Source organism: Genypterus blacodes, unplaced genomic scaffold, assembly GCF_046128005.1.
Source record: "Genypterus blacodes isolate CSIRO-AG114 ecotype Tasmania unplaced genomic scaffold, CSIRO-AGI_Gbla_v1 ptg000005l_1, whole genome shotgun sequence".
Lineage (NCBI taxonomy): Eukaryota > Metazoa > Chordata > Actinopteri > Ophidiiformes > Ophidiidae > Genypterus > Genypterus blacodes.
Genome location: NW_027466819.1, coordinates 1,040,506 through 1,061,186, shown reverse-complemented (window position 1 = coordinate 1,061,186; position 20,681 = coordinate 1,040,506). Strand labels below are relative to the sequence as shown.

General features: G+C 44.4%; 1 protein-coding gene across 6 annotated transcripts in view; it reads left to right on the top strand.

Annotated features, from left to right (window-relative positions):
• The window catches only part of LOC142997443 (receptor-type tyrosine-protein phosphatase F), a 140,298-nt gene that overhangs the window by 41,932 nt on the left and 77,685 nt on the right, over positions 1-20,681 (top strand). For 5 of the 6 annotated variants that reach the window (XM_076148275.1, XM_076148274.1, XM_076148273.1 and 2 more), the window contains 3 exons: positions 7,284-7,458; positions 19,308-19,453; positions 20,258-20,399. In XM_076148275.1, the coding sequence (XP_076004390.1) occupies positions 7,359-7,458; positions 19,308-19,453; positions 20,258-20,399 (388 nt within the window). In that variant the 5' untranslated portion in view covers positions 7,284-7,358. Of the gene's footprint in view, positions 1-1,030; positions 1,123-7,283; positions 7,459-19,307; positions 19,454-20,257; positions 20,400-20,681 lie in introns of those variants that run through there. The other variant, XM_076148276.1, reaches the window with a different exon arrangement.

Sequence of the window (20,681 nt, the reverse complement as noted above, 5' to 3'; positions counted from 1 at the left end):
ATCAGTAGAATGTGTAGGGGCCATGTCTTTTAAAGTGTATTGCCCTGCAGCATGCCTGTACTGTAGATGGAGGCATTCTCCCCCTTGTTGCTGCACATGGGGAGAGTGCAAATAATTGTGCTGAAAGTCCACAATTCTTTTGCCCTTTTCGCCTTGCCTGTTTTGCACTCAGCTCTTTTACATTTTAAATCCTAAGGCCTCCAGAGAGCAATGTGGATATATGGCTCCATCTGCTCCAACAGACTGACTCATAGCTTAGACAGAGAGAAGGAGACAGAAGGAGACATGGCCAGAGAGAGGGAAGCGGGATGGAGGGAAACACAGACTGACAGACAGACAGAGAGGCTTATTAGAATCTGCCTCTTTTCGATAGTTGGACAGGGCCTGAGAGGATCACCTTCTGCTGTGGAAGGCAGGCGAGGAGCTGGATTAGGGCCTTGGGGATCCTCTCCTTCCTAACTCATTTGGAATGGCAGCTATCCCGTGTTAAGCCTGTTAGCTCTTAACTGTTAGACAGAGAGATAGACAGAGAGTCTTGCTTGCTGTAGGTTGGAGTTCTCTGAGTAGCACGTTCAGATGTTTGTCTTTTAAATTCCTCAAAACACATTTCTCTACAGGGGTCCTCCTTTCTAAACAGAGTCTTACGCTTCGTCCTGAAGACTATCAGACATAAAAACAATGTTTCTGTATCCCCCCATGCTTGATTATACAGGAGGCATGGTTTTCAGCCCGCCCTGAGTTAGTCTAACCCTTCCCTCTGTCAACACTGGGTTTGTTCGCCTGTACCTTGGACCACAGTGGATTATTTTCACTGTGGTTTTGACATGAGCTGTTGTAGGGTGAAATAGTAAAACCATTATGTCAACATACAGTTTCATCCAGGCGTTTACAACACGGACTGTAAAAACAAGCCCAGAGTCCTGTTGACTATTAACATCCCTGAACATTCTGTGTGTCCGTACCGTCACCTCTGTATGGAGTGATTGCAAATTCAAACCGACTCTTAAATGCTGACGTAAGCATTTCCCCGGAAATCCATTTGCATTAAAAGGATTAAGTAGCTGCTTGAGAGCATCCAAGACCAGAGCATTTTCCCAAGAAATACTGCCTGGGGATATGTAGGTAATGTCTGCTGATATGTGAAATCTTGTAATGCTCGCATGTTTTATTGTGGGAAATATTTGCCAAAGATGCAACTGTTATTATCAAGCACCGGCGCCACAGCATTAGTTCTCATGTAAGGCCCCTGCAGGGTCCCTTCTGGCCAAAGACCTTCACTCCCAGCCCGTTACAGTCGCTAATCTGGCCTGACACCAAGCTGATTTACAATGCCCCCCTACCCTAAGCATTGACTGGCTGGAGGTAATTGATTTAGAACAGTGAAGACACCTGCTGAATAGTATGAAGCCCTCTGAAACCCCATCCTACGCTCTTACACTGCATTTGGCTTGATATTCTAACCTCAATACCACTACCACCTGAAGAAGAAGACAAAAAAACACAAAAATCTACAGAGAAAAGAGACAAACATACATCTACTGTTTGTATCCAGGCTGTGTTATATTCCTGTACTTTCTCTTGCAATGTACTACCACACTTTTGAAGTATTTCCACTCTACCTGCCCTCTCCTTTTGCTAAACCCAACCTGGTTTGAACCTGAACAACCGCCTGTGTTTGGTCAGCTATCGATCTGTGGAGTTCTTTATTTGTCTGCCTTCATGCTCACATGCCTTTACTCTGTTTATCTTTTGCAAAAACAGAGGATGCCCCCTGCCCAGGGGGTGGTCGGTTAGAGGGTTTGAAGTCCTCTGTATGGAGAAAGAAGAAGGGGGGGGTGGAGGGGTCCATACCTTCTGTTCTGCCTAGTCATTTTATGGGGCCATCTGTCCACAAACAAACCGTCAAGTGGTGACGTTTTAGCTCATCTTTCTTGCCTGACAGTGTGAATTCTCTTTTGATGTATGTACACATCTGTTGTTGAGAATTCTAATCTAACGTTTGACTACAGCAAAGAATCGTTCTTAATTATGCAGTAAGCCATTTGTAGAACTCTTTAAAGCAAAAACACAAACAAGCACAAATGTTTGAACTTTGATAAATCCTTGAAGTAGCTTGATGGCTGTTGGCTGACTAAATTTTCAGGGACCTTCAGCTGGAAACAAAGCTTTGTCTGGTTAGCTTGGCCGCGGGCTTATAGAATTACAGATTGGTCGGAATTATACCAAAACAAGACAAGAATCTTTATGTATTTACCAGAGTCAAAGTATTTCAAAGTCTCAAGATAAAAGACGACCACTAAGAAGATTCATTAATTATGAAGCATAACAATATGGATGATTTATTCCAATAAATAAAACGTGTGTGTGAATCAATGATGCATTCGTGATAACACACTATTCCGTTACATATGCTTGATCATATAATGTGAGTCAGTGTTTGGTAGAAACAGCACTCCTTTTACTTGATGCCTGCCTGTGTTGCATCATGCCTGCTGGTGATTTATTGCCGGCCCTTTGCCCGGCACGTCGCAGTACGAGCCATTTTTCCTTGCTCTGCAACTCGACAACGCCAATAATCACCGTCCAATAAATTCAAATGGAAGTGGCACTCTGCTATGTCTCTTCTACTCCGTGTAATACATATCACCTTTCATTCCCAGATTGATTTGCTGCTGGAAAGATTGGTAGCCCCCCAGAGGTGACCGTAAATCCTCACTTCAGCTGCAATTTATGGAGGTCCTTGAGTTTTGTTAAATGTTCATTCAGCCAGACTAAATGCCAATCGACATTGTCTCATATGGGTAAAGCCAGTATGCAACCGTCTCTACATTCTCCCTGGGAAGCATGTTGGAGCCTGCCGGGTTGTGATCAGAGGCCCAACAGTAAACCCCCCCTCATGACTGAAGGGATTTCATTAGAATGCATCATGGGGACTCAACGTCATTTATTGTAAATGTCTGAATAAATTTAATGTGTAGTATTATTATACCTAATTATTGAAGAGTCTAATTAACTTACCTGATGGATTTCTTTGAGTCTTCCCTATGGGCAGACACTTTACATTCATTGATTCATTACATGAGCACTTTCATTTCAGGCGAGCGCAGTCAGCGTCTAACACTTTCTCTTGCTCAACCTATGGAAGTGCACTCGTCTGTTATAGGCGCCTCTCGGTCTCTCAATCTTTCTGCTCAGCTGTAAAGTGTTAACAATTAACTCTGTGGATTCGCCTTGTAAACACAAGAGCTGTAAAACCCAATAGGTCACAGGACATTACCCTTCGTTTGCTGAATTTTAATGCAGGGCCTTGTCGCAGCGCTGTAAAAGAAGACACACACCATCAAGTCTGTCGGTTACGGCAAGGATTTTGGAATTTGGAAGAGAAAACCTGATTTCGATACTCTAAACTTTCATTTTACAATACAGTGCTTGCGGTTATGCTACTGGGATCTGCAAAAGGGGGGAGCTCAGTCTTTAGTCTCTGAGCCTTTTGGAAACTAATCAAGGGCCAACACACAGCTGTCGAAATTCAGCTTGTGGAGTGTGTTTGCGGAGCCGTTGCCGGCTGTGGCATCACAAACCTCCCCGCTCTGGCTTTATCACTTGCAGAGACAGCCATTATTAGCTCCGCACACTGCAAGCCATACATCTCAGTTGTCCCACCTCCCTGCACTCAGGGTGACCCGTTAAACACAGACGGAGAAAGAGACGGAACATGAGTAGGAGGGATTGGAACTGTTGAGGGGAGGGATGCTACCTGTAGTTAGTCTAATGGTGGTGTTTACTCAGCTTGAGCCTCACAGCTGTGTGTTACATTGTCTGTCTGTAGACTACCATTTGTGCATGGGTGGCCCCTCCCTTGCCACACACATATATAAACACACACACACACACACATATAGAGGGAATTAACATGAATAATAGACACCTAATGTCAGTTGGAAACAAGCAAACAGGATAGATGTGCGGTTGTTTTTTCTTATCTCCTCTCCCAGTTACACTGAAAAGAGGTTTTACCCGCCATTTTGTAGGTGTTGATGTCCCTTTGTTTCGCCAAAGCTCCCAGTCTTCTGCCTCAACATTATGGCCTGGATATTCTTGAAAACAAGTGCCTGCCGAGTCGTTTGATAGCGCCTGAACTGCCCTTTTGTGCTACAGTTGGGTGTGTTGAGGTGTGTCACTGTCCACGTTTCATGCTACACCACAATTACCCTTTAACCAAAGTCTGAATGTGTCCACTGCTTTTCCCCGTTAATATTGATTCATTGCATTGTGAGACATAAAAGGGGCTGAATTCCCTCTGCTCTCCATGACGACAGGCTTCTCGCACCACCTTTGAGCGTGGGCATCATGAAAAGGCAAAAACATGTTTACTTTACTACAGAGGACCTTAACACGTTACAAGGGCTTTACAACACACAACCTCACCATCACATTAAAAACCTTTCTGTTCTCTCTCTCATGGCGGCTTTGTGTTCAGTTACCCATTGCCAGTATTGGCTCAGCCTCAGACAGTCTCATATACAGTAAATATATATATAATCCTGCAGTGTTTTGGCATTCTTACAGACAGGATGTTCACTGTGTGCATTACAGATCCATTAGGGACATTAAATACATTTGATAGTAGGCCACAATTGTGTTCATACTTCGGCAAAACTAGGCTTTTAGTCGATGTCGGAGCTCATTGTTTTGAGAAACATGGGTTAAGATGCACTGCAGATTGAAGTAGTCGTGAAGACAAGTTATGGAGTGTAAATTCCATTCTCTTTCTCTGTCTCACACACTCACAATATCAGAATCCAGAAACCAAAATCCAGAAACCACATGTGTTCTGTCCTTCCACAGCACAAATGCGCATAGTTATTGAAAGTTACAAAAGTTGTACTGCTGTATTTGCGTGCAGTTGGGCTAAATAAGTAGCGAAATAAATAAAGAATAAACCTCGCTCGAGGAATTTGTCTCATTGAAGATGAAAAGCATCTGCCTCTCTCTGGCATCTGCTGTGAAAGATATCCCTTCACCGCCAAGGGTTTGGAAGCACGGCGAGTAGCCAACTCTATCAGCCGCACTCACTCTCTACCCACAGACACGAACCAATGCAAGGCTGGCGCACATTAAAATCAGTGTCAAAACAGTTCTGTCAGCCAACAAAGTTGACGCGAGTTGCACTCATTTTCGAAGCTAACTAATGGAATTAACTAGAGATAAGAATGAGGCCTAAATGTCGTAAACTCTGATTGTAGGGTGTGTGTGTGTGTGTGTGTGTGCGTGTGGACGGGGGGTGATCCAGTTCTCTGGCATCCTGAACGGCGTATTTGTGCGTGTGTGTGTTTTTTGTGTGTTTTACAGCTTAGCACTCCAACAATGAGCTGCTTTCTCATTACCAGTGAAGGCAGCGACACAGAGAGAAGCTTTTTTTAGAGGCTTCCATTTTTTTTAGCTACCCTCGTGGGTATTCCTCAGCAATTTAAATGCAAGGAGAAGCATAATGCAGCTTAATTTGATCACAGTTTGAAATTTCAGTGACGATAGATGAAGTTGGCAGCTCAGGATGTTTGGACATTCCTCGGGTGCAAGGTGTCTCCTGACAGACAATGGGCTTTTTAGATGTGGAAACCTAGCGGCACATTCCTATACGTGACTAAGAGTGATGAGGCCCGAGCTATCAGTGATATTTGTCTGCAAACGTGCCCAGGTGAGGGCTGTAAATCTGTAAATCTCTGCATTCCTTTGCATTATTTCACTCAGTAATCCCTGTCTTTGTCTTTACCAAATGACTTGTCAGGAGAGGTTCACGCAGAGCTCAGATGGTGGAAAATGGAACGCTTGGAAATTAGCTTTGCTATGATCGCTGCTTAGCCGAATGTTTTTCTTGGCCATGGTTAACAAAGAGTGTGGCTAAAGAAGGGCCTGGTGTGTGCATATTTCAGTGTTTTTAAAGACATGAAATAGCCACACGAGTAACAGGCTGCTCAGCACCTCCATGGGCTTAAGAATGGAAAGGTTTTCTCCACACGATACTGGAGTCATTGTCTTCCTGACACTCCAGCTGAACTGAATAGACTAGAGCTGACTGGCCACCCAGTAAGACTGAAGATATTCCACACTGATCTCCTCTTTTTCTCTTTGCACAAATATCTGCAAATAGCGCTGTTGACTGGTCACGAAAAAACTGGGCTCTGAGACCAAACAGGCATGCAGAGGAAGCTTCAGTTCAGTTCCAGTGAAGTCGAAGCCCTTTCAGACTCAAAGAGGATCTCTATTCTACAAAGGTTCCTATTCTTGTTTGTTTCCCCTGGAAGTACTCTTTAATTTCATCAAAAAGAACATATATTTTCTTACCATATGCTCTGCCTTACAACATTATGATCACTTATCACAGATGGCCACCAGCAAGACAGAAATTTTGTTAGGGCAATTTATGTGAATGCACTGTGCCTGTGTTTAGAATGACATTAGACATGGAAACTCCAGGCAATAACAAACTTAAGCTCATATATCAAAATCTGTGTCAGCTGAGCCCTTTGCGACAATAAATCTAATTCAGAAAAAAGTAGTGTCTGTGCTTGTGCCGCTTCATTCGAGGGACAGACTCAATCTTTGCGTCTCTAGATAGACACTGCAGCAATCCTTTCATTTTCATCCTCAGCTAGGCTAATTATGGTTAATTTGTGGACCACCTGCTGCCGCTTTGTTGACCAACCATGGCTCCCTTGGGTGGTGTGGTGTGTGTTAAGTGTTTATGTATGCATGCATGTTGTCATTCTGTGAGATCACCGCACTTTATGTGATTTGAGCCCATCTGGGAGACAGAGTTTCAATTTCTTAATGGGGGATGTTAAGTGGGTGGCGGTCCACAGGGAGGAAAGCTCAGGAGGTCTTCTGGTTTTAACCAATCCCCACTGTGAGAGGATGGATGAGGCTCGATGCGGCGTCCTGACCTCTGCTTTTGTTCTTATTTCCTTTAATGATTTCTCTTCTAACTCGTCTCCTGAAGCAGCTTGTGTGTTAACTCGCCTCACTTGTGTTTTTCTCCGCCTGAAGCGCGGTTTCTTAGTTGGCGTTTGGATTATTTTTGATTACGACCAAAGAGCTTCGATGGCGTCTACTCTTGTGTTCCAAGTATACAAAATATCTGTTTGTTTAGAAGTCTAAACCTTCTTTTGTTATTGCTGGCATTGCATTGTGTGAATATGCTCATTCAAATGTATGCAAATATACTGCGAGTGTGAATACTAATGTTTGTCCTACTGCTGTTCTGCATGTGTTTCCTCTCTCAGGTGTTAGTCTTTGATCCTGTCAGAGTGGGAAGTGTCTAGCAGGGGACCGAGGAGGGAGCGGTGCCAACTTGGAACATGGTGCCTAAAATTCACCTGGCAGTGCCCCCCCTGCCCAGAGGGGCCATGTTGTTCCTGTTTCTACTCAGCTGCACGGTGTCCTCCTCTCTGGCAGACAGTAAGTCACAACATTAACACTGACATCCTGCTTAGTTTCATTACTATAGGAACCTTCAGCTAAACTGTTTGGACCTTATGAGCACAATTTGATTACGAAGGTGACATCTATGATCCATATGTACACGTATATAAATGTAAACAGCTACGATCCATCCAACAAATCTGTCATTACGCAACCATAAGTCATGAAATTCTTTTCAAATGTAACTTTCCTTAACCGTTTCTGATGATGCCAAAGGTTTGTTTATGCCAGTAAGGTTTGTTAAAGCAGATTAAACTTTAATTATGGACTTGAATTTAGATTAATTTTATACAATCAAAAATCAGGATTGGAACTTTAATCTTCTAACTACTTATTTACTGCGAATATGGAAAAGAAAATCACACAGATGAGATATTTAAAGCAGCCTGTAAATTCTTTGAGGATAAATGTAAAGGTATCATTTGACATTATTGCACAACATTGAATTTAACCTACTACATTGTTTCACATTAATCGATTATGTGGATATATTGGGAGAATTAGCTGCTACGCCGCTCAGCTTAGAGCTTCATTAAATATAAAAGATAGATTCCATTTCTTTGGTGGATTCCAGCAAACAGAAAATAGCTGCTCCACTAATGCACCTCTGCGAAGCACAACAGAGGCCAAGCGTTTGCACTCAAAAATAAGAGCTGAGCGATCGCAGCCTCTTGCCCGGCTGTCAGTCCGGATGAAGCTTTTGGAGGAAGGTTTCTCAGAAAGATGTGTCACAGTTGCTGCACTTTGGGGTCCCCAGGTCCGCCAAGAGGCAGTGCCCCGCCAATGACAGGGTCAGGGACAGATTTAATCCAACACATGACCTCACCTATAGTGCTACCATAAGGTCACTGTAATTCAATTATAGTCCAACCACCACCACCCCCCCACCCAAACCACATCACCTCCCTGACTTTCATACATGGCTCGAATAGGATTTGTTGTTACTGTACCCTTTGCCTTCTCCCACTCACTCCTGCGTTTTTTTTGTCTCTCTTGCGTCATCGGTACACTTTTGCACATTAAAGTGGGATCCTGACCTTGTAGCAAAGTTTTTTGTCACAAATACCTGCCTGTTTTGATTTGCCCTGGTCAGGTTTGCCTGTTCTTTGCCTTTAATGTGATAACGTCCGAGTCAGACCTTGAGTCGGGTTGATTTTTTTAAGATGTGATCTACTGCTCCAATACCAATCCTGGCTTTTAACACGGAGACACAAGCTTCCTGCTAGATGTGACCTTGGAGGTGGCGAGTGTGATAGTCAAGGAGTGTGGACGGGAATGAATTACACTGCGTGACACACTTTCTCATCTATGACTCGCTGACTAAAACCAGCTGGATATTGCCCATTCGTTTACGTTTTGGTTGTCTTATGCTTCACGCTGTGTGTAATGGCATATCGGCCTTGCCCTTGTGTTGTAAGAGTGTAAGAGTGTATCGAAATGAAGTGACTGTGCTCTTTAGAGATAATCAAGAAAGGAAGAGTCAGGGGCGTTGAGGGTGCCAAGATATTATTTGAATTTGCTGACTGTCTGATTTAGGATGTGGCCCTAAATATGTGTATGTGTATAATGGTTTAATTTATGTTGGGCAAAGAATCAAATGCATATATTAAGTGAACCTGCAGTCGTATCAGATTTTGTGAAACATTTTTATCATAGTCGTGTCTGTTTTTTGTTCCTCTGTGCTGTTTTGAAAACAAAATTGAGTTGTTGATTGTAAAAGATGCACTCGCTGCTCTTCCACATATCACATTCAGTCTGTGATGAATGACTTGGACAGAATGTTACCTACAGCATACTTCAGTCAGGTTTGTCGTTGTGCTGGCAGCCACTCAGGCTCCATGCGAGGCAGGATTGCTTCGGTCTGTAATTTCAGTAATCATATCATTTACAGATAAATACACGGAGCCAGGCATTTTAATTAACAGACAAAGGTGCTCCGCTGTGACAAGCTGGCACCAGCATTTTTAGAGAAAAGGGAACATGACACTGATACACAAATAAGAGACCAAATTAAAGAAATTAGTATTTAAATAAGGAAAGATGAAACCATTGTTGATCAGAAAGTATTTGAGTGTAGAAATGCCCGACTTTGCCACGACGGCGGGCTTAGACCTGCTATTAGGGAAGCAGTAGAACAAGCAGACGTAGAATTAAAATAAGACAGTTGGGGAGCAAAAATAACACCTACCACTAATGGCAGGGTTGTGTACATTTGCTACCTGTAATTTCTAAGCTTGTAAGTTGTTGTGAATGTGATTTCCTGTATTACAGGGAGGACTGCAGACAGATATTATGGGTGGCTTGCCTGTCAGGTTTTTGATTACAAGGGTTCCATCTGTCATTTTGTCCTATTCTCACCTGTGGAGCGAGTTCAAGAGACACAGCAAGGGCAGAGAGTGGTCATGTGTGCGCAGCGCTGAATAGTCTACACACCAGGCACGATTCCATTTACAGTACATTATTTGTGTACTGATTTCAGGTGGCTACCTTTCAATGACCATGGTATTGTTGGTTCGGCATAATACTTCGGTTAGTTCGATTCATCTTGATTTAACTGCACAAATAAGTACAAGAGACCCTCTACCAGCACCATCAGCATTATAGACTTGTGACATCATTCATTTTATATCGTCATTGAGCAGGGGCACAATGCAGTGTGATTACTCTGAGTGCTGATCTCAGACGTCCCATCGATCCCCGGGGAGCTCCGTCTAATCAAGCGGCTCCCTATACAGCCTGCATGTACACAATAGGCCGCGCCTCTACAAGGTCAGCCTCAAAGTCACACATATCCAGCACTTAAATGTAATGGGTATCTTTTTGTAGTGCTGTCATTGTGAGTTATTTCATTGGCTTTAATGTGCTTTTGATCTATGTCTCCGCTCTTGCCGCTCGTTTGTTGTTGTTCTTGGGTGTTCTTTTCATATGAGATGCAGCACGGCCACCGAGGCCTTCTTTGTATGCCGCTGTGTTCACTCCCAATAGCTGCTGGATTACAATGGCACCCTAATTAACTTAATAACTTCATATTGACTGTAAAGCAGGGGATTATACAGTATTTTAACTACTCATAAGCTTGCGCACACAGTTGCTTCTTGAGCTGTGTCGAGTACTGAAGTCAACCTGGAGGTCTAAACACAATATACACTAGGGGGCATTGTGAGGGTCGAGACATGATGGTGGACACATCTTATAAGGTGTCAAATATGGCAAAAGATGAGAGCTATTTTGGCAAAACTTTGTTGCTCTAGTAGTGAGGCGCTGAGACATCAAGAAGGGGGATCGTTTCTGACATTCAACATATCCAAATTATCCCTGAATCTTCACAAACTGCATGAACCTGTGAAACCTGATGGATTGATTCGTCAATCTGCAAAGCTCGTACAATGGAATGACGTGATCAAAGTGCCAGAGTGCTTTGGAGAGGAGCGGCAGACGAGGGGGTGGGTAGCTGGAAATTGGATTGTATTTTTAAGTGTCCATATGGTCCCCCAGTTCAAAAATTGACAGCGATAGAAATTGATTCTTTTTTAATTAAAAGTAACCATATCCACCTTTTAGAGCCACTTGGACACTAACAATATTATAACACAGCTGTGGTCCACACACGTCACATCGACAAGCAAGGACATGTGGGTGGCGGGGGGCTAAGGAAGATGCAGCTTAAGAGTTGAAACAGGAAGAAAACGATAACACTGAGGGGGAACACGACATCACCGACAAACATTCGAGGAAAGCAACAGTGTGAGAGAGGGGAAGAGTTGTTTTCTCAAAGCTATGTAGTGCGGCAATGTCAGAACGGTGGAGGGAGGAAAGGGCCATGAGAGGTTAATGATGTGAGATTAATAGTTTAATTAGTAAGCTCAATAGCAGGGCCAGAGGCAGTCACCCAACCTCTCTGCCGCGTCCCAGATTCAACACTGCCAAGGGACGACAAGATCTGCCAGTATCCTTCCGGAGAGGGCAGATGGAGAATAGTTCAAGACATTTCAACCCTCTCTGTTTGCAATCATGCCTTTATGGACTCTTCTTTTAGATTTTAAGGGGTATGAGGGGGAAAAAAATCGCAGGGCACTTAAGGCCTACTAAGGCACAGAGGGTGTATTGAATTGCAGTTTGCTTTGAATTAGAACTTTGAATAATTTAGTATTACCAAAGAAAGAAGTGTTCTATTGTATACGAACAAGTGTAGAAGTTGCAGGGGAATTAATTTGCCTTAAGAGATCCTGTAAGGAAAGTCTGTGGCGCTCCTGCGAGCTATTTTCACACCCTTACATGGATAATTGATCAAATTTCATCCCTCTGGTGAAGATTTAAAGACATTTTAAGTCACACACTAAGCCTTTGGACATGGAATAGCGTGGGTCCATTCCTATGTCTCTGGTGCAAACGCAGTACTTCAGAATTTTAAACTGCCACAGCTGCAGAAAAATGCTAAATCATTAGAAAAGCAAGAAAAATGCTCCTGGTGCCCATAAGGCCGGAGTGCCTTTGTTGTTTCAGGTCCCTACAGAAACACAATTTAATTTTGGCTGAAGTTTGACTTGTGGATAGTGGAATTACTTGGGACCTTTGGGCAGTGTGGCCAAGAGGGTGAGAACAATGGTAGGAGCTCTTTGTGATCCCTGTGGGATGCTAATCTACAGGAGGCAAATTAATGAGGTTAGTGGGGTCACATGGGGCTGCATGGTGACGGATGGCGAGCTAACCCCAAAATGGGATCTCGGAGGAATCTTGACGCCGCGGTCGCAGCTGAGCCCCAAGCTCCTCCTCCTCCTCCTCAACCCCCCCTTCCTCCTCCCGGCGTCGCTTAATACACTTAACATTTTCCCAACACTGGTGTTTTAACGACACGGTCCAAGCCAAGGTGAACATGTGCCTTTATGCGGCAGGAACAAAACCCATGTCGACCCCCCAAATCTCCCCTCGCACTCCCACAGCAACTTTACAAAGTAGTCCTCATTTGCATTACAAAGGTCTGAAGCTACAGCTGAAATATTCAAGCCGCACTCAGAATACACTTCTTCCCTTTTCATGTCTTGTTTTGCAGGGTGCCCCTCTCTTAGACTCATGGCTGGATGCTTTCACTTGGTCATGCTTCATAGATTTAAAATGGGAAAAAAACACTTAATTTGGTGACAGTACAAATGAGAACGTTTCATTAAGTGAAATAAATGAACATTGGAGGTGATGTAGCCCCGGGGTTTGTTTGGATGAGCGCTGCAGTTTAGTCGGCACATTAACAGGCTTGTCTTCCCTGCACGGACCGCAGACTTCAGATAGAGACTCTTCTCTTTGCGACCAGGGGATTATGTCTTCCTGCCTATACATTCTGCATGTTGTTTTGAAACAGTGATAGTGTCGAATCCCCAGCCAGATATGCTGTATAGAAGTAATCATTCTGCCCACTTGTATTTTATTTGTTTACTTTTATTGCTTTTCATTTATTCGGTGCACAAAAAAGGAAGAAAAATGTAGAACTGCAATTGGCATCAACATACTATTTTGACTCACAGGCACAAAGGCAAAGAACTTAAAGAAGCCTTAAATATAAAATTGCAGAAATTACATACGCACATCAGAAAATAAATTAAGTTCCAACTAAAACAGGCGTCAATAGAAAGTGCAGTTACAATAAGTGACATAACGTACATACTTAAAACAGGACAGACGCTCTCTTTGACATTGTTCTGGATGTGAACTCCTCTTCTTTGTATAGAGAACTGACTGTGGCTTTGAATGTATTGCTATCAAAAATAATCTTTCAAAGCCTTTAACAATGGGGCCGTTGTTTCTCTGCAAAGCTTTTCGTAAAGCTAAAAATAAGTTGCGTTACGTCAATAAGGAGTTATAGTCTTGAATTGTGGGTAACAGAGAGATCCTCGTGTGTCTCTCTACTCTCTAGTGGCTCCTGAAAGGTTTAATTGAGGAATCAGGTCGGCTTTATGAATCCACAGGTAGTGACTCATCCTGGAATAGACAGGCCGGGTGTCAGCGGGCGCCAGGTTGAATACCACAGGTAATGCAAAACCCCAGGCTTCCCCATCGTACGACTCAAATCTTCACCATCAAATGAAGTGAACAATGAGCCATTTATCCTTAGACAATGCATGTTTTTTAAATAGTTGATGCAAACGTCCAGTCTAGACATCTGTCACCGTCACACAGTATGGAGTTTCTTCTTCTTCATATGGCAGTGATTGACAGAAAGAGAAGAGCGCCTCGGAATTGAGAGACGCTCCTCTTGCTCATAATCGCCTTGAGAAGATGAAAGCCATTACAGTAATGTTTCTCACACTGGGAGGAGAGGAGTGATGGGTAATTGCACTTAGAGTTCTTGTTCTTCTCCACTGTGTTGAATAATTCACTGAAGACTACAAGGCCTGATAGAAAGCTCGCCTTCATCGTCCGCAGGAGTATTGAAAGTTTGATGGGTTTAGATGTTTTTTTCGTTTCCTTTTAAAGGTTCAGACATTTTGTCTTTAAGATCTTGGCAATGATGAACCAAGTTGTTCTAATGATTTCACTGTACTTATGATAAAGTATATTGATCTCCGTCCATCTTCAACCAGCACAGCATCATCCAAAAAAGGACTTTCTTTGATATCTGTGCTATCTCAAGGGCAATGTGGGCTGAATGTCAATGAGTGGCGGCGGCGAGGGAGAGAAGAGCTCCATCTATACGGCAATGCTGTGTCAGATGTGTAAACTTGAGATTGCAAAATGAAACCTGATAATTAAATATATTCTGTATCTTAATCCATACAGTTTACCCGGGCACCTGTACCTGCTCATTGTTGGTATGAAGGGATCAATTCCAGGACAGGCTAACTACAAGTGTAATTTGAAAGGGGTGTTGAGTAGTAAAACAGAAATGCAGATAGCTGCAAACAGTTTATTGGTTTAAACAAACAGCCTGAAGTGCAGTTGACTTTATTGGGGTAAATAACTTGCAAGGGAGGCAGCTTTATATGGAATTAATTGCAAACAAGTTGCCTGCTAATGGCCTGAAAAGGCCTTAATGGAAGTGTTCCATTAAAACAACCCATGCTGATGCCATCAGACAAATTTCCACTAAGTGTTGCCTCGTGAAAATGATAACTTGCTAATCCATTATTAATAAGAATTAATGGTTTTCTCTCTGCCACGTGCGTATCGATCCCTGATACTCTACACTGTAGAGTAGCTCTCATTGGGCACTCTGGCAGGCTTGGGAATACACTAATTGTTAGCTGCACAAGTGCCATTTACACAACTCTCCCTGCTGTCTCTGCACTCATTACAACCCTTCCTCTCAGGCTCCTGTCAGAAGGGAAAAATAGAGCAAATTGTATTACTTCTTCTGAAAAATACCCTAACACTAGCAGTGCTATGAGCGTGACAGAATGTTGAGAAATTATATTAATAAAAACCCAATAAACCTCTCTCTATTGTATCAAGCTACTAAAAGCTCACCTCGGTTCTCCTATCACACACTCACTGAAGTATGACAAATGTTAATCAGCTGATTCCTCTCACACAGACCCATCACCTCATGTTGTCCTTGGCTTCACAGGCTAATTCACTCTACATTGCCAGGTGTTCCTTATCACCTGTCCCATCAGCTTGGTGTTTGTCCAGCCAATAACCAAACAACTATACAGATACTGAAGGATCCTGGTGGCTAGGAACCTCCAGACCTTTAATCCCTGATGCCCTTAGACCTCATAAATGAGGCTGCAGGCTTTAGGTTAACCTGGAAGAAGCTGTTAAATCCCCACACACCCAGCAATTAGTGACCTGTTTTATTGTAGGATACCTCGGAGCTGTGTAAAGCCAGGATCTATGCGTGTGTGTCAATAGGCTGATCTGCAGGTCAAAATTGAGTGAACACGTCAAAAGGACATAAGTCTCTGTTATTCATTCATTTGTGAAAAGACCCTGAGTACTTATAGTGTTTGCATAGTTTTCATCAATAACTGCAGTTCCTGTAGGCTTATTGCATTGATTAATCCATTTATTTCATTTCACCTTTTGCTCTATTATTGTATTTCCCATCTGCAGTTCTTTTTGCTCACCTGGCTGTATGAGGAGAGGGAATCTCTCGTTCAATGGCCTCTGCCAAGGTTTCTTCCTTTTCCTGATACATGAAGGTTTTCAGAAGTCTTCCTCCAGAGCTCTGGGCCGGGTCAGAATCTGTCAGCCCTTTGTTATTTGTGTAGCCCGATATCACATGTACAAAGAACTTTGTTTTGTTTTTTCCATGCTGCTGCTTGTGCGTAGGAACACTCCTTTGTATTTGATTTGCTTTGTGACTTTTCTAAAGCAGGTATTTGATCGTTTCAAAACATTTGTTTTTTCATTTGAATGATTGACTAGTTATCCAACTCTGTCACGTTAGCAAGTGTATTTTTCTTATCCATGTCAAACTTAAAACCCAAGTTTGATGCGTGTCAGAAGTTGAGCTCTACGACAAGAAGAAATAAAGATATGGTGGCAGAAAGGCATGATCAACTTGTCACCCATGGCCCACGCTGTGGGCTGGAGCAGCAGTAACATTGTGAAATTGTGGTCCTAAATGTCTGACATTGTCAAAATTTAGCTGTCTTTTGGAGCATAAACACCAAAATGTCTGTCAGTGAAAGGCTCTTATAAGGCAGGCAAGGACCCCCATTTTGAATTGATGAACAAGGATTTTATCATGAGCCTCTCGTAATTGTCAAGTCTGCTGCAGTAGCCCAGTATCTGGTTGTTACATAGCTGCAGTAATTGGACATTATGTGGTTTTGCATGCATCTGAATGTGTGTATGTGAATATGGTAAATATGAGGTATTCACGACCCTCAAAGCTGCACTTCCACTTCTTGCAGCCCTACTGTTTGCTGCTCCTGACAGTTACTGCAGCACTTTTTCACACATTGTCAGAGAGAGGAGCGTGGATGAAAGCATTGTGTGACTAGATAGGAGTTTTGAATGTGATGTATCAAAGCTTAGCATGCAGCTCAAAGCTTGCAGTCACTGGCTGAGAAACGGATTTGCATAGGTAGGCTCATGTGTTTGCCACCTAGTCCCTGCCATTGTTTTCATGTGACAAGCCCATGCCTGACAGCCAGGAAAATGGGACACAGCCAGACAAAAAAAGGGCAGAGTCTGGAGTTTGTCTCGCTTGGAAAAGAATTGACAAACCCAACAGCTTGATATTTTCAGCTGTCAGCTGCGCAGGGAGATGGAAGGGAAGGAAATCTGCCGAGTCTCCAGAAAAACTCCTCTGGCCTTTAGGTGGAGTGTCTCAGGACCATTATTAACCTCACCCCCTAAGTCGGGGATTTGGGGTCAGCAGAGGCTCTTTCGAGATTTTATCATGGAATGCTTGAGGGGATCTGGATTAACAATGGAAACCTCTGAAACTGACAAGTTTGCCTCCGAGTCATAGGTCAACCATCAAAATTCAGGGAAGCTTGTTTAAGAGGATTAATACTAGGAAGGCCTAGCGAGGCCCGGCTTCCTCCCCCTCCCCTCCCCTCTCCTCCCCGCCAGTGATCCCTAAAACCAGTGCTTCCATCACATGTGTTTGCGGCAGCGCACGTTTTCCGAGCCCGTATCCATTTATTCCAAACACGTGTGAAGAACTATTTAATGCTCCCTGATCCTCCCTCTTAGCAACATCGTCAACCTAAATGGAACAGCTGAGGACAAGTATTAGCGCTGAGTCTTGGAAGTCAGGATGGTGGTAATCAGGGTAGCATTTGGACTCGCACTCGCTCAGGTGCAAAACGCCGTTAGAAGCGTCTAGTGGCTCTCGTCTGGAGCGTCGTGAATGGTTGATGACACTTAAAAATGAAAGGGATGTTATTTGTCTCATCCTGTGGCAGAACCAGGACCAACAAATCAAATTGAAATGTCTGGTGGATTCAGTCTCTATTAGAGGGGGTTACAGGTGGATCGATGTGTTGAATGGCCTTATGCGGCATACAAGCATACATCCACACACTCAAACCCATCACAGAGATATAGAAAGCCTGGGTTCTGTAGTGGTTTTGTTACGTATGTGGCACCTGTGCATGTTTACAGAAGCCCAACTGTTAAAGCAGCTCTGCCCTCCTTCTTGTACTCGTCTCATTCTCCTGTTTGATTTGGTTTAAATAATAGAACGACTCTGACAAGCCCGGGCGTATTTGTGTGCAAATTTGGAATCGCTACTTCAGCGTTTGTCCTCCATACACCAGGAATACAAGTGTTGCTACAGGAGCCACTTACACCGTATATCTCTGCGAGTCCATGTTTTCCCCCTCCAACCACGGCAGCGAGCGAATGTGTACAAGCAGCGGCACATTGCAGTGAGGTGTATGAAGACTCACCTCACTGCCAGCGTGCTTACACAATCCTTTCTTTTGTACATTGCTGTATCGCCAGATGAAAGCTGCAGAGATGTCCTCGAGCAAGGACAGGCAGGCCCCCCTCGCCCCCCTACCCCCCACCCCCCTCTCTCTCTCCCTCTCTCGAGCAGAAGGTGATTATAAAGCAGGTAGGGCTGGAAAACGATCCTAACTAAAGGCCCCAGCTGTATCAGAAAGAGGTGCAATGTTATGCTAACTAGACCCTGAACCCCCCACCGCCACCTTACTCTCTCAGTACGATCCCGTATTAGAACACATTACAGAATAAAAGCGCAGCACGGCAGTCGTCGCACGGTTTTCCCTAGTGAGAGCTCAGCCGGGGAAAGCTGGCATCTCCTGTGTGTGTGCACGCCGCAATGAGTCACTCCCTGTGCGACCGTCTCCGTGCGGCGGGCCCGCTCTTCACCACTGCGGCTTAGGTGTTCCCCACCTTCCTCTCCTAATGACTCTGGAGATGAAACGAGAGCCGACTGAGGCGGCAAAGGGGGACATTGTGCGGCTGTTGTTCCGTGCCAGACTGGTATTATGCGCGTCTGAGGGCTGTAGATAAAGCGTACAGCGCGTAGGTATAGCACAGGGCTCATTGAAGCAGCATGTCAGGTAGACAGGCTGCTCCTGAACAGTCTATTGTACTACGCACAATGACGCTGGGTGTGGCGCTCAGAGAAAACACCCCGAAGACACACACGGAAAACAACGGACAGGGATGTCCTCCGTAGTAAAATACTGCAACAACAAACCACAACGCACAACAACACAGCAGTCGGCTCGCCCGGGTTCCAAATCAAACCTAACTAATATAGTGCGCCATTAGCTACGTTTTGCTGCGAGTGTTTAATTGAATAAACTGTCAAGCTACCAGAGTGAAAAAGCCTCAGCCAAAATGTACCAATCAGGCCAATGAAGCAGATAATCACTGCTCTTAATTTCCCGTCCTTTCACAGCAGCGTCGGGTTAAACATCAAAACATTTTTTTCCAGCTTACTTCAGCCCCCTCATGTTCAGAAAGGGGCATTTCAGCTTTATTTTGCCGTTTGGGTTTGGGCTTCCGCTTCCGCTGGCGTGTGGACACAGAGGTGAGAAACTCGGCGTGGTACAAAAGGAAGCAGCGGCACAAAGGCTGGAGGCTTCTCCCATGACGGGGCTGCAGGTGTTTGCAGCAACAATGCCCCAGAGCTTTGGTTTTGTCGCCTTTGTGTGGAGAAAGTGATCTACGCACTTATCCAAATTTTAAATGGCAACAACATTGTATGTGGCACTAACAACCCCTTCCTTTCTCTCCCTCTCTCTCTCTCTCTCTCTCTCCCTCTCTCCCTCCTTTCTTCACTTTCTCCTCCTCGCTGTAATCCTGGCATCCCGTCCCTCCCTCTTCCCTCTCCTCCCCTCCCTCCCTCCCTCCCTCCCTCCCCCCTCTTTGTCACTCTCCGTATCCCCTCGCTCCCTCGACAGGCATGCCAAGTTTCGTCAAAACCCCGGAGGACCAGACAGGCATCTCAGGTGGGGTTGCATCATTTGTGTGCCAGGCCACCGGGGATCCCAAACCCAGAATCACCTGGATGAAGAAAGGCAAGAAAGTCAGCTCGCAGCGCTTTGAGGTGGGAACTGATGCATGACTTTCTGATCTTTGTGTTTGAAGTAAAATACACACTCACACACACACACACACACACACACACATCTACACACACAAATCCAGACAGACAGGCAGGCACAAACACAACACATTCGCCAATCATAGGAGGAAATTGCTTTACCCTCTGTAATTGCACACGCACGCATACAGTATACAACTCACACACACTCCCCCCACGCACACACACACGCCCATACTGTACAATCAATTGCCCTGTAATTGAGCATCACGCCATCTCCTCTTCTCTCTTTGCGAGACCAGACAGGTCTCCCTCCTCTTTAATCTCCCTCCATCTTGATTTATCCAGCGCGCTTCATCTCCTTTCGTCTCCTCACATCCTCATCCTCCCCCTTCCTCGTCTCGGGGCCACTCATCCCCCCTCCATGTGTGGCTTAATGTATTTCTACCTTGTTTTTTGATCCTATAATAACAGAAGGGAGCACCTGAGAGCTCTCGCCGTATCCCTAACCACAGTTTCCTCCTCCTAATGTAATGCAGTCGTGTTGCCTGAGAGTTTATGCTGTGTATCCTCTTTGTCGTCACGCTTCTGTTCTACACGGCGACGCTTCCGGATACATTTTCATAGAATATTTAACTCTTAACCGTGACGTCAGACGCTGCCCCTTGCACATCATACGACATTTAATTTGTGTTCTCTCCTTGCCGATAAAAAGGGAATGTGTTTTATATCCTCCAATAAACTAAAAGTCCTGGGAAAGGAGCGCCGTCCCCTCACATAACCTTCCATTTGCTTCGGCTCTCCCAGGTGATCGAGTTTGACGACGGCTCTGGCTCGGTGCTGCGGATCCAGCCGCTGCGCACGCACAGGGACGAGGCTATTTACGAGTGCACGGCGTCCAACAGCGCCGGCGAGATCAACACCAGTGCCAAGCTTACAGTGCTTGAAGGTAAGATCATTCTTTCTCCTTCTCCTTCTCCATCTTTCTGTCGACTCGGAGGTTCTCTTTAAGCGCATTCCTTCCCGTTTCTGACGTTCTGCTGGTTTTTAAGCTCTCACATCCAACACACACACCCCCAAAGAAAAATATTTCCCTTATTAATTCAGACAGAAACATTTGCAAACTTGGAAGCTTGGTGTGTTTGCTGGATCATGGAGGCGGAGCTACATGTGCTAATGTCACGAGGTGAAGCAATAAGAGGATCGTGACCCAAATAATCAGATTAAGACA